General features: G+C 40.4%; 3 protein-coding genes across 3 annotated transcripts; all 3 read left to right on the forward strand.

Annotated features, from left to right (window-relative positions):
• Positions 1-1,574: 1,574 nt before the first annotated feature.
• LOC145483890 (uncharacterized) lies at positions 1,575-2,742 on the forward strand. The gene is made up of 2 exons (XM_081462454.1): positions 1,575-1,682; positions 1,957-2,742. The coding sequence occupies exons 1-2, from the start codon at positions 1,575-1,577 to the stop codon at positions 2,554-2,556; spliced, it is 708 nt and encodes a 235-aa protein (XP_081318580.1). The 3' UTR covers positions 2,557-2,742.
• A 3,874-nt stretch (positions 2,743-6,616) lies between these two features.
• On the forward strand, positions 6,617-8,506 carry LOC145489708 (uncharacterized). Its single transcript, XM_081468774.1, has 2 exons — positions 6,617-6,763; positions 7,409-8,506. Exons 1-2 carry the CDS (start codon positions 6,617-6,619, stop codon positions 8,048-8,050), a joined length of 789 nt encoding a protein of 262 aa, XP_081324900.1. The 3' UTR covers positions 8,051-8,506.
• Positions 8,507-8,953: 447 nt separating this feature from the next.
• Positions 8,954-12,457, forward strand: LOC145498254 (uncharacterized). Its single transcript, XM_081478155.1, has 2 exons — positions 8,954-9,740; positions 11,717-12,457. The coding sequence occupies exon 2, from the start codon at positions 11,750-11,752 to the stop codon at positions 12,326-12,328; it is 579 nt and encodes a 192-aa protein (XP_081334281.1). The 5' UTR covers positions 8,954-9,740; positions 11,717-11,749; the 3' UTR covers positions 12,329-12,457.
• Positions 12,458-12,498: the final 41 nt, after the last annotated feature.

The raw sequence follows: 12,498 nt of genomic DNA on the forward strand, positions 1-12,498 counted from the left end.
ATGCATAATGCGCAAGAAGAGGCCAAAGTTAACGACTCGCGCGTGTCGGACACCCCAGCCCAACCGCGTACGCGTGACGGGATCGCACGAGGAATGACCCGAGCTACTCGGTGTGAAAATCTTTCAATTTTACTCTCAGCAGTGCTAAAATATAATTTTTTTTTTTTTCATCTCTTTTGAGAGCCAAATGCTAATGGGCCCGTACGATTGTAACAAATCGGGATTGAGTAGATGGAGTATTCGGTTTACAGAAATTTCAAATACAGACCTCAGGTAGACAGCAAGCTGAAGGTCGCCAGCCATCATGAAAACCAGCGTTTAATTTGAATATAGATCCGCTGCTGATTTTTTTTTGTTGTTTTTGTTTTTGTCTTTGTTTTAATAAGTGCAGAATCCTCAGGGATGCTCTTATGCTCTGAAATGTGCCCGCAAAATGTCCAAAAGCCACGTCACTACCGCATCTTTAACGTCATGGTTGAATTGAAGATACATTTATACATGTTTTTAGCAGATTTGCATGTTAATCAACTAGTTCTCATTTCTTTAAAAATTATTTACAGTATGGCATCAAAAACAGTCTGGAAAAACGTCCATTGAAAAGGACTGGCTCTTGGTCTCTAAAACTGAGAGGCTCTGTTGCCAAGCCTGCCCAAGTTACACGTATTACATGATTCTGTTATGGACGTAATTATTTTAGGCTAGGAAATTGGTAGACTTAAGCTTTCTAAGAGTTCTTTCCAATAATTCTTCCCTGGCCTGGTTTCGCCGTTGGAAAGAACTTTTCCAACTTGCAGCGCGCCAAATTTACCGGTGGATTTTTCCACTGGTGACGTAAATACACATTAACCAACAAATAAAAAATAAAATCTACGTTTAGTCCATGCGGCGTAAGGATGCCAAGATGAAAAATTAGGCGCATTTCGTCACGGCGTCTGGCGTTGTTAGTATACCAGTATTGTTTCACGTAGCGAACCTCTATGTCGTCTAGTCCGTTTTTAGTTTGGCACTGCGTTATTACTATTTACAACTTTTGAACTGTTCACTGTGCCACAAAGCAACTGATCCTTTTGGATTACAAATATTTATTCCAAATGGATGAAGGCACTGAGGGCAAATAAACCATGTTTTGTAGTTAATTTATATGTTATTGATTTATATGTTAATTAATGAAGTTTTATTTCTTTTGGGCTCCTTTTAAAATTTTGTCGTAGTTGTGGCATCAAAAGTTGTCAGAAAGGTATCTTAAAAAAAGACGGGCTTCTGTTCTCTACGGAAGTGACAATCAGCTGAAAGTATCCGAAGAAGTTTTGTGATGATCAGTGGCATCGATTTGCTAAATCGATTTGAAATTCAAATTTTTTAGTTGCGATTCCTTTGTCTACTGAATGATTACTTGGCAGTCAAAAATAACTTAACTTACAAATAAAGGTCTGCTTCGGAAACGCGAAAATTTTCAAAACACCAGATCATATGTATACAGTGATACCCCACTGAATCAATGACACCGTTCAATTTATTAGTTGAACTCAAATTGTTACCATATCTTGAATCGAAGCAGTCCGGTCGGAACCGAAATGAGTATAAAGATGAACATTATCAAAATAGTTTTGCTGATATTTTCTGCATCGTTGGCCCAAACAAATGATCTTAAGGATGAAAACACGTCGAATTTGCAGCCACAGGTTAGACAACTTAAATCTGTTTTCTTTGCTTCCAGTCCTTCGTGATGACAATAGTCAGTAAAAATCCGTCTTGGCCGGGAATTACTTCTACGGGCGGGAGAAACTATGGAACACGATAGCAACAAATAAATTCTATTTCGTTTATTTAAAAATCTACGTTCTTTTTTAGATTAGACTCAATATTACACTTGATGACTTGTCAACGCTGTTTTTCCTTGAAAAAAAAAATGAGCGGTAAACTAAATCAGTTTTGTCTTCTATTTTGTACCTACAGCTTGTGTTTTACAAATTCTTCACACCTACGAAGCTTGCTGAGGCTGCTACCTTCATCCATCACCACAATACCCTGACTCCTCGACTACTCACATTCCTCAGTGCTCCAAGCAACTACTATCGACTGATGATTGTCCCACTGATTCCGCCAGGAGTCATCGGTAAAAATGCCAAACTTGTCGTGAAGGTGGCGGTTGGCTTAGATACGAAGTTTGGCCATGGAGAAAGCGATCCCTCATTTGTTATTTCAGATGGCCATCGCTTTGTCGGCATGCTGACACTTGATAAGAACAACTACCCATCTTCTGCCCCCTGTTTTGGCATAGAAGGACCCAGCGGGAATACCATGACTCGTCATACTGATGCGGCACTCCCAAAGCCATCCGAGTCTAATTACCCAGGAAGATTTGAGATCCAGTTAAGCCTGTCTGACCGATGGGGAACCTGTTTCGTCCCGCTAGACGGCGGTTTCAGCAGGGAAATGGTTTACCAGTACAAGTTGAATCCCAACAATGGCCTATTTCTGGAGATTTATGGCGACAACGCACAAGAGAAAGAAGGCATCAAGTACATTGAGCTGAACATCCTGCAAGAGAACTAGTCTCTTATACAGCTGACTCAAAACAAATGTCTACATATCACTGTCAAGAGCTCTGTAGTTTCTGCTGATTAAAAGTGATTGTTCACTCCAGACGCCAAACGACAATTGCTCACTTCATTTTTTCTTTCCTCATTTTAAGGCCAAGAGTTTAGCACCGTTCCAATCCTAATCACAACTTCCTTGTTACATGCGAGAAAGGTTACGGTTTATGGGTTTTCGCCTCCTTCTATTTTACATCCAAGGTTCTTTTTTTGGTTTTTATACCATCTCCGAGGCGACCAAACCCACAATTTCCGGCGATGTTGCTAAGCAACTGATTCATATTTAAACTCACCCCCAAAGTTTTCCTACAACCTGCTTACTGGTGTAGTAGTAGCTAGTAGTAGGTGGGCAAAGATAGATCCTGCAGCCGGCTTCCATGTTGCTGTATCACTCATAAATGTAGTAAAAACCATAAATGTAATAAAAATTGACCATAAATGTAATACTGACCATAAATGTAATAACTTTTAACCACAAATGTAATAAATCCACCAACCATAAATGTAACAAAATTTGACCATAAGTGTAATAAACTGGACAATCATAAATGTAATACGGCTTAACCATAAATGTAATAAACTGCCTATTACCTCTGAGTCAAGGGGCCACAAGCCCTGCCATTCCCTTATTTCGTCAGTACAGGGTAGCCTGTTCCAGGCTATCGAATAGTCGTGGGTGAATGAAGATGCCTTATTCCCACTCGTTTTTTTTTTCCCTCGCCCGCTTCCTGGAACAGGCTACGTACACGCAGAGGGAGGACAGGGCTTCTGTACATCAATTTGGAGGACTCATTTCCCGCAGCACCGTTTTTGCCCAGAGGCCAAAACCCGAGAAGTAATCATTGTAGTCCGTGCGAACATTTGGAAAGTACTTACAGTATGAGTATCAAGTCTATATACCAGACGAAATATCGAGTGGTCTAAACTAAGTGCGTTTGAGGCGGTGGGACTTGATGATGTTTAAGTCCACTTAATTGAAGTACCGGGAGTTGATAAAGTTTCATACATTTGAAAAGCTTGAGATTGTTACAGTAATTTCACAGGCAAGTGAGAAAATACTGGGAAGCCCCGGCTTCAAGCTAAAATAAAACCAAAACAGCCAAGCATTATCTCTTCCGGTTCGCACTTCTACAGTCATTTGTTCGACTCACTTAAAGACTTAGTCATTCTTTTAGCATTCATTTGCCAGGGGTGGATTGGGTGGCTAGCCACCCACCTTTTAAAGAAGCAAATAAAAATAGTATCGGACCTAAAACGAAGGCGTATCTCGGTTTCCTTGGGCACTGTTAAAGACTATTCACATATGTTACAGTTTTACTGATTCGCTATTGGCTATAATAGTTATGATGTTAATACAAACCTGAATATATTTACACAATTGCTTTTAGTATTAGCTGCTATTTGAAGAGTTAACGTTGTAATAAACCAGGTTTTGTTCTGTAGCCTTGTTTAGTATTTTATCCTTGTATGGCCCATGTGGCTGGTGGGATATCAAATATATCTACCCTGGTTGTACCTGGACTACAACTTTGTCCAAAGCACACTAATCTTGTTTAAAATAGTTCCACTTCGCCCATCCCTCCTGCATGCCAGCAGTTTTGCCCTCCCTCGAAGTTCTATTAAGTGATTGACTGGGTACAAAACGGAACCATTCCCTACCTCCCGCTAAAATGGCTTGAAGTACCTTTGCTAACGGACACGGATTGCATGATTTCTCTCGATTTCTGGTAAAGAAATTTAAAATTAAAACAGGCTTAATCTCTGTAAGGTAACGTTTGTGTGGATTTCTACCTCTTCTCTTCTTTTCGAAGCCAGAAAGTCTCAAAATGTTTTCACTTGCAAACACCTCAAGCGCACTTATTTTGGACGATTCGAGATCTCTTCTAGTATAAAGACTTCATGATTTCTAAGTGTGTGCACGGACATTAACGATGCCCTCTCGGGTTTTGGTCTCTGGGCCAAAACGATGCTGGAGCAACGAGTCCTCCAATTTGATTTTCGGAGTCCCTGTCCTGCCTGTACGAAATAAGACAATGCCAGGGTTTGTGGCCCCTTGGCTCAGAGGTAATAGACAGTTTATTACATTTATGGTTAAGCCGTATTACATTTATGCTTGTTCAGTTTATTACATTTATGGTTAAGCCGCATTACATTTATGGTAAGTGGATTTATTACATTTGTGGTTAAAAGTTGTTACATTTATGGTCAATATTACATTTATGGTCAATTTTTATTACATTTATGGTTTTAATTACATTTATGGGTGATACAGTTGCATTTGCGGTTGACGCTAGCATTACCTAGTTCTCTTCGCTACTTTTATTTGGCAATCTTTTTTGCCAGGCTTCGTTGCATTTGTTTTAATTGCAAATACAGCTGAAAAATTATTTTCCTTCAGTTGCTTTATACACTTTCCGCCGTCAATAGTGTGAATTCTTTTGTAAACCTGACATCAGAGTCACCTATTAAAGCAAACAGTTTCGTAGAAACATCTGCTAAGTCGTTTCCCAGTCTGTCTGCTTCGCTCGATGTTCCCTGTTCTGTGACTTTCTGTGTTATAGTCGCTTACGAGCAAAAGTCGACGTCAGTAGATTCAGTAAGATTTTGTCGTTTACTTCTTCGCTCGAGGACTTTGTTTATAAGAACTTGTTTTTTATCAGATGTTTTAAGGGTACTCCTGAGTCGGTTAAAATTTCGCGAAGAATTGCAACAGTCATATCTTCAGGATCACCCGCCTTTCTTTCCTGGAGCCTGCTTTCTTTTTTTTTTTTCTCTTCAATCTGCCTTTTCTTCTCAATTTCTCTAATTTGGGGTTGTAGCTTTGAGAGATTCTCGTGATCTTTTTGCGATAATGTGATTGTTCTTTCGTCGTTTATTGTTTCCTTTCCTCTTGCGTCGACGCGTAGTTTCCGCCAATAGATCATAGTCTCTTTTTTACGCCTACCTTGTTATAAGAAATTAACGATGCACGTTGACCACGCGAAGAAAATTTACGTTACAAAAAATTAACGCGAATTTTCCAAAAGTTAGGTTTACATATATCAAATTAACGCGAGCGGTGAGCACACTGCAAACTGGTTCAAACCACTTCTGTGTTCATTTCCATAGAAAGCGCTGTTATGGCGTGTGAAACGCTTTGAAATTCGTCACTAGTTTAAGAGGTTAATTATCGCGTGTCTCGACAAGCTGAGAGCCTTTCCTGAAGCTAAAACTCACGTTTGAGCAAGAAAAAGATAATAACCGTCCTGACGACCGGTTTGCAGTCTCTGGACAAACAATTCTGCCAGGAACGCCATTCTCTTCCACTGTTGGGCATATTTCATAGAACTGAGCCAATATTTCTGGTATTCCTTCCCCCGGTATTCATTGAAGAGAGGAGCTGACATAAGGGGCGAGGCGAAATCTATAAAATGCAAACCGTCTCCACTGGTTCAAGGCGGCTTGGAAATCCCAATACTGAAAGGTGACCATCCAGTGGGAGGACGAACGCACCATGGAAATTTTAAGAAGAAGGCTGAAGAAGCTTTTAAGACCAGTGAGAAGACATTTTGAACTTAATTCTTAAAGAAGAACTGTCAGATAGTGACTCTGAGCAAATGATAATGGAACTATAAGCAGATGAGGTTTTGTCATTGAAATAAAAGGTGCTGTAAAACAACAATGATGTAAAATAATGTGATTTGAATTAACAGTGAAAAGTTAAGATTTTTAAAATCGCGTTATTAAACACATTGCTAATTTCCTATAATAAGGTACTTCTATTTTGTTTCTATCTAAGGCCTTTTTCGTATTCTATCCCAGCTCGTTGCATTCGCGGTTGGCGCTTGAAAGACTAATGTATGTCACTTTTCTACTTTTATCTTGCAATTTTTTTTTGTCAGCCTTCGTTGAAATTGTTTCAATTACAAATACAGCTGAGAGAATCTTGTCCTCGCTTTATACACTTGCCGCTGTCGATATAAGGGCGAATTCTTTTATATACACATCAGTGTCACCTAAGCAAACAGTTTCGTGACATCATGATAAAATGTCTGGCGTCAGATTACTTTCCTATATTCTGTCGGTCATTTGTGCAAGATTCATCTCTTATCGTCGACAACATGATGCGAGCTGCCGTTGTATTCTTCATTATGCTGACGATTCACAGTGCTGTAGCTGACCCACAGGTGAATATATTATTGCTGTTTTCAAAGATAGGCATAAACAAACCAAAACTGAAAAATAGGTAATTGAGTTGCGTTTCAGAAGGAGCAGCATTTCGACTTATTCTATTCCTTCATTATTTTTGGCACAGTTCGGCATAGTCATAAAGTGATAGCGTATTATACACAGTGCAAAAGAATAACAGTCTTGCACTGGAAGGAGTTTCTGGCGCAGTCTGCATGAAGGAGCGTGGCTGTAGCTTCTCCTTATTAAACACATCGTCTGAGAATGTAGAGGCTCAGTATGTTCCGTTCAATTCTGAGTATCTTTGCTGAGTTGTCAGTATCTTGCATTTACCGAGCTACGATTCTTTCTGAGTATCTCAAAATACTTCACAGAAAATGGTTACAAGCTACATTAAATAATTTAGTCAAATCCTAAAGTGAGAATTTTGGATTCCTGGTACCCTTTTCTGTTATCCAAATTAAAACACACAAAAATATCTTTTTGATATTCCCAAGTGTTTACTCCAATACCAGCTTTGTGCACCACCATCACTCCGTCACTTCCACAAAATTAACCTTTGCCGCCTCGTTTAGTTAGGATTTGCACCTTTTTAGACTGGACTCACTTAACGCCCTGTCATCATTTTTGTTTTACTTACTAAGCAGCAAACTAATTCAGTTTTGTCGTCTATTTTGTACGTACAGCTTGTGTTTTACAAATTCTTCACACCTACGAAGCTTGCTGAGGCTGCTACCTTCATCCATAACCACAATACCCTGACTCCTCGAGTACTCACATTCCTCAGTGCTCCAAGCAACTACTATCGACTGATGATTGTTCCACTGATTCCGCTTGGGGTCATCGATCAAAATGCGAAACTTGTCGTGAAGATGGCGGTTGGCTTGGAAACGAAGTTTGGCCATGGAGAAAGCGATCCCTCATTTGTTATTTCAGATGGCCGTCGCTTTGTGGGCATGCTGACAATTGATAAGAACAACTACCCATCTTCAGCCCCCTGTCTTGGCATAGAAGGACCCAGCGGGAATACCATGACTCGTCATACTGATGCGGGACTCCCAAAGCCATCCGAGTCTTATTACCCAGGAAGATTCGAGATCCAGTTAAGCCTGTCTGACCGGTGGGGAACCTGTTTCGTCCCGCTAGACGGCGGTTTCAGCAGGGAAATGGTTTACCAGTACAAGTTGAATCCCAACAACGGCCTATTTCTGGAGATTTATGGCGACGACGCACAAGAGAAAGAAGGCATCAAGTACATTGAGCTGAGCATCCTGCAAGAGAACTAGTCTCTTATAGCGGAGCTCCGGGGGCCCGAAGGGCCGCCAAGCGGAGCCCCATACTCATATAGGAGAGGAAAGGAAACCCATGAGTTGATTTTCTCATGGTCATCATGGCTAGCGGTATTGCTCGTGGGCGCGTACGCACGACGGCGACGACGACGACGACGACGACGACGGAGTCGCGCAACATGGCCGCCATACTCCAAATAATAGGTTGACAGAGACATGCAGTCTTGGTTTACCGTGTACTTCTTTGATATTGGACATCCATGTTATGATCAATTGACACCTGTCAAAACAAGGTATCCGCTGACCAGTATCACGTGACCATATCACGGGCTCAAGTTTACAGCTTATCGAGGTCGCGTGTTTTTTTAAAGTTGACCGCTGACCAAGTGCTGGTTTTCGATTGGATCGCGGGCACATCTAAGGTTAACTTGTTGAAAACAGGGCAGTTCGGAAGCCGGTTAACGCTAACCAAGGATTAAAAGTTAACCGAATTATAACTTTTTTTTCTATACAAATGTTTTTTGGCTGCTTTGGTTTGTGTATATAGTGATTATTAAAACTCAAAACAGAAGGCCAAACAATATACAGAAAACCGCGCCGCAAAGCTACAAAACTGAAATCAAAATTCTACCTTCTCCTGGGTTATTTGGCTCTGAACAACGCGGCCCAGGAGCTACGCTTTTAGGCTGGCGTAAATCTATATATTACAGCTGACTCAAAACAAATGTCTACCTATCACTGTCAAGAGCTCTGTAGTTTCTGCTGATTAAAAGTGATTGTTCACAAGACGCCAAACAACAATTGCTCACTTCATTTTTTCTTTCCTTATTTTATGGCCTAGAGTTTAGCCCTTTTCCAATCCTTAGCCTAGCCTACGTAGCAGGCGTATAAAGGGGAAGGGGTGGAGGAGGAGGAAGAGAATTCGGGGAAAAAAAAAAACGGAGGAGTGGGGGGAGGGGGAGGGCGAGGGGAATTCTCTTCCTCCTCTCCCACCCCCTCCCCTTTATACGCCTGCTACGCAGGCTATCCAATCCTAATCACAAATTCCTTGTTACACGCGAGAAAGGTTAGTTTATGGGCTCTCACCTACTTCTATTTTACATCCAAGGCTCTTTTTTTGGTTTTTATCCCATCTACGAGGCGACCAAACCCACAATTCCCGGCGATGTTGCTAAGTAACTGATTCATATCTTAACTCATCCCCAAAGTTTTCCTGCAACCTGCTTACTGGTGTAGTAGTAGCTAGTAGTAGCTAGTAGTATTTGGGCAAAGATAGATCCTGCAGCCGGCATCCATGTTGCATTCGCAGTTGCCGCTCGAATGACCTAGTAGTTCTCTCGCTTTTCTACTTTTATTTGGCAATCTTTTTTTTTTTTGCCAGGCTTCGTTGCAATTGTTTTAAATGCAAATACAGCTGAGAAATCATTTTCCCTGCTTTATACACTTTCCGCCGTCTATATTAGTGTGAATTCTTTTATATACCTGACATCATGACACCTATTAAAGCAAACAGTTTCCTGACATCATGATTCAATTTTTGGCATCAAATTACTTTCCTTGTGAATATTCTGTTGGTCATCTGTCCAGACCTGTGCGAGATTCATCTCCCATCACAGACAACATGTTACGAGCTGCCGTTGTATTGTTCACTATGCTAACGATTCACAGTGCTATAGCTGACCCACAGGTAAATATTTTATTCTCGTTTTCAAAGATAGGCATTAATCAAACCTAAAGAAATAGACAATTGAGTCACGTGAACTCTATGTAAAGACCAGGATTTCGTCTTCTTCTATTCTTTTATAATTTTTAGCATAGTTCGGCATAGTCATAAAATGATAACAAGTTATACACGGTGTAAAAGAGTAACAGCCTTGCACTGGAAGGAGTTTGGCGGCGCAGTCTTCATCTCTTCTACGCGAAGACATGCAAAGTTACATGTTCCTGCTCCTCTAAAGGATTCGTCCTCTGACCCTGACGAGACGGGTGGGTGAGTAGTGTGACTTTTAGGGTGGATAGGACTCCAAACCATGGTCTTGTCTTTTACATATCATCCAAGAATGTAAAGGCTCGGTTTGTTTCAATCCTGCATCTCATTTTGAGTTGTGTCTGGAATCCTCTTTTTCGCTACAGTTCTTTCCGAGTATCTCAAAATACTTCACAGAAAATGGTTAGACGTTATATTAAGTGATTTAGCCAAATCCTAACTTGAAATTTTCTCCAACCCGGTATCCTTTTCTGCAATTCAAATTAAAATACACAAATGGCTTTTCGGGACTTCGTTTGATGAGTACCTGGAAGGTCAATTACTTTAAAGTGAATAAAAAATAATTCTAGACAAAAAATCTGAAAGTCGCTTAAGGTGATTCCCTAGTAAAAGAACCCGTCATAGATTTCCAATGAAACTTGGTATGCTTTTGTTACAGGACAAGAAGATATTAAAAACGTAATAAAAAGAGGGGGTCACCGTGCTTGTTTTCACGCCACAATGCTGACAAATACGGAAACATAATTTGGACATGCGCTCTTGGGCCCATTATGTCTCCCTCTGTAGTATTTATTTCATTTGCCAAAAAAGTAGCCATAGATTTCTGCTATTTTTGTCTCAGTTATTGAGGATATCATTCTCATTGAAATTACGAAATAAAAAGTGGGGGTCACCGTGCTCGTTGAAGAGAAAAGGAGCATTTATTTCGCTATCGAGCTTAGTTTGAGGGAAATCTCTTACGTTCTGTACGCGCACGCGCTCATGTGCGCGCGCTAATGACGCGAAAATCGTGCGCAGTAGGGATGCGCAATGCAGAACTAAGGAATCACTATGAGGTGGCTGAACACAGTTTTTGATACCTGTGTTTCATTCACCTTTTTCTCTAAAACCCTTGATCCCTCGGTCGCCAAAAATGGCAGCAAGCAAGTTAACAACACAAACTTTGGTTTTGTGATGGTTAAGCTGACGTACGTGCCGTTGTCATGGCAACATGAATTAATATAAACAGCCTTTAAAATCGGTTTTGTTTATTTGCAGAAAATCTAGTCATTATATTTTCTTTATAATTTGCATGCAACAAGCTTGTAACGATTCTCACAAGTTAACACCATTTTGCTAATAATTTAACAGAGAGATCTTTAATTATCCCTTGTTGAAGGTTCATTGGAATATCTAGAATTTTCTTTGTTAAAGTTCAGTTATTTTCAATACTCCAGTTACTTATTTCCTAAAGTATTTTCGCGCCAAATTTCGTGAAATTCTAATGAGTGGTTCTCGAGAAATAGGCGTATTTTCATTCAATCGCAATTTTTTGACTTACCACGCATGCGCTGCATTTAACTGGGTTCTTTAGGTGAGAAATAAAAAGCTGAGAATTTCTGGTTTTTTTGCATCGTTACCTTTTCTAACACATCTTTGTAATAAAAGACTAAAGCCATCAATACACTGCGTTCAGTTATAGAGAAAAATAGCGCAGATACTGCGGGTGTTGAGTAAATAAAATTGTCGCTCTATTGACGGCATGTTTGTTTTTTGCAATCCTTGTGCGCGCGCTGAATTGCATCAGCAAAAGTGCGCGCGAAAACTGTGTTCGACCACCTTAACGAGGGTAACTCCTGCTCTGCCTGCAAGTAATTTTAATGTTAAATCGCTCGATTTTGTTATATGGTTTGCAGGCGCGACTTTAGTATTACCAAGTGTTTACACCAATGAAGCTACTGAAAGCGGCTAGTTTTGTACACCACCATCACTTCGTCACTGCCACAAAACTAACCTTTGCCGACACCTCAGAAAACTACGCTCGCCTGGTACAGATACCACTAATTCCACCAGGAACCATTGACTCTGATGCGAAAATTGTAGTTAAGATGTCGATCGGAACTGTCACAGATATCGGCCAAGGAGAGAGTGACCCTTCATACGTGATCTCAGACGGCCATCACTTCATTGGTGCGTTGATTCGTGACAAGAACAACCACAATACTGGAGCTCCTTGTCTCGGTATTGAAGGATCCAGTGGTAAAACTATGGGAGCCGATCGCCGCCAGGATTCCGAGTTGCTGAAGCCTTCCGAGTCTAAGTATCCGGGAAGGATCGAGACCTTGTTGAGCCTGTCTGACCGGTGGGGAACTTGTTTTATTTCTCTGGATGGTGGTTTTAGCAGGGAAATGATCTTCCAACACAAGCTGAATCCACATAATGGCTTGTTCCTGGAGATTTATATCGATGAAAAATCTGAGAAAATAGGCTTTAAATACATTGAAGTCAGCATAGTACAGGAAAATTAAAATGAGTGTGAGCCTCACGTCATTTTAAGACCTTTTAATGAAAACACCTAGAAGTTAAAACTTTGAGATTTTTTTGCCTCATTTAAATCAAGAAATAGTAGATAGTTAATCAAATAAATGTTAAAAGCCAGCAAAGGCTGGCTGTTGATATAACAGTGTAGTAAAATTTA

Source organism: Orbicella franksi, chromosome 1 (assembly GCF_964199315.1).
Source record: "Orbicella franksi chromosome 1, jaOrbFran1.1, whole genome shotgun sequence".
Taxonomy (NCBI): Eukaryota; Metazoa; Cnidaria; class Anthozoa; order Scleractinia; family Merulinidae; genus Orbicella; species Orbicella franksi.

Coding starts and splice junctions, on each gene's coding strand:
- LOC145483890 (XM_081462454.1), top strand. CDS start 1,575: ATGAGTATAAAGATGAACATTATCAAAATAGTTTTGCTGATATTTTCT. Junction 1,683..1,956: donor CGTCGAATTTGCAGCCACAG/GTTAGACAACTT, acceptor TTGTACCTACAG/CTTGTGTTTTACAAATTCTT.
- LOC145498254 (XM_081478155.1), top strand. CDS start 11,750: ATGAAGCTACTGAAAGCGGCTAGTTTTGTACACCACCATCACTTCGTC.
- LOC145489708 (XM_081468774.1), top strand. CDS start 6,617: ATGATAAAATGTCTGGCGTCAGATTACTTTCCTATATTCTGTCGGTCA. Junction 6,764..7,408: donor GTGCTGTAGCTGACCCACAG/GTGAATATATTA, acceptor TTACTTACTAAG/CAGCAAACTAATTCAGTTTT.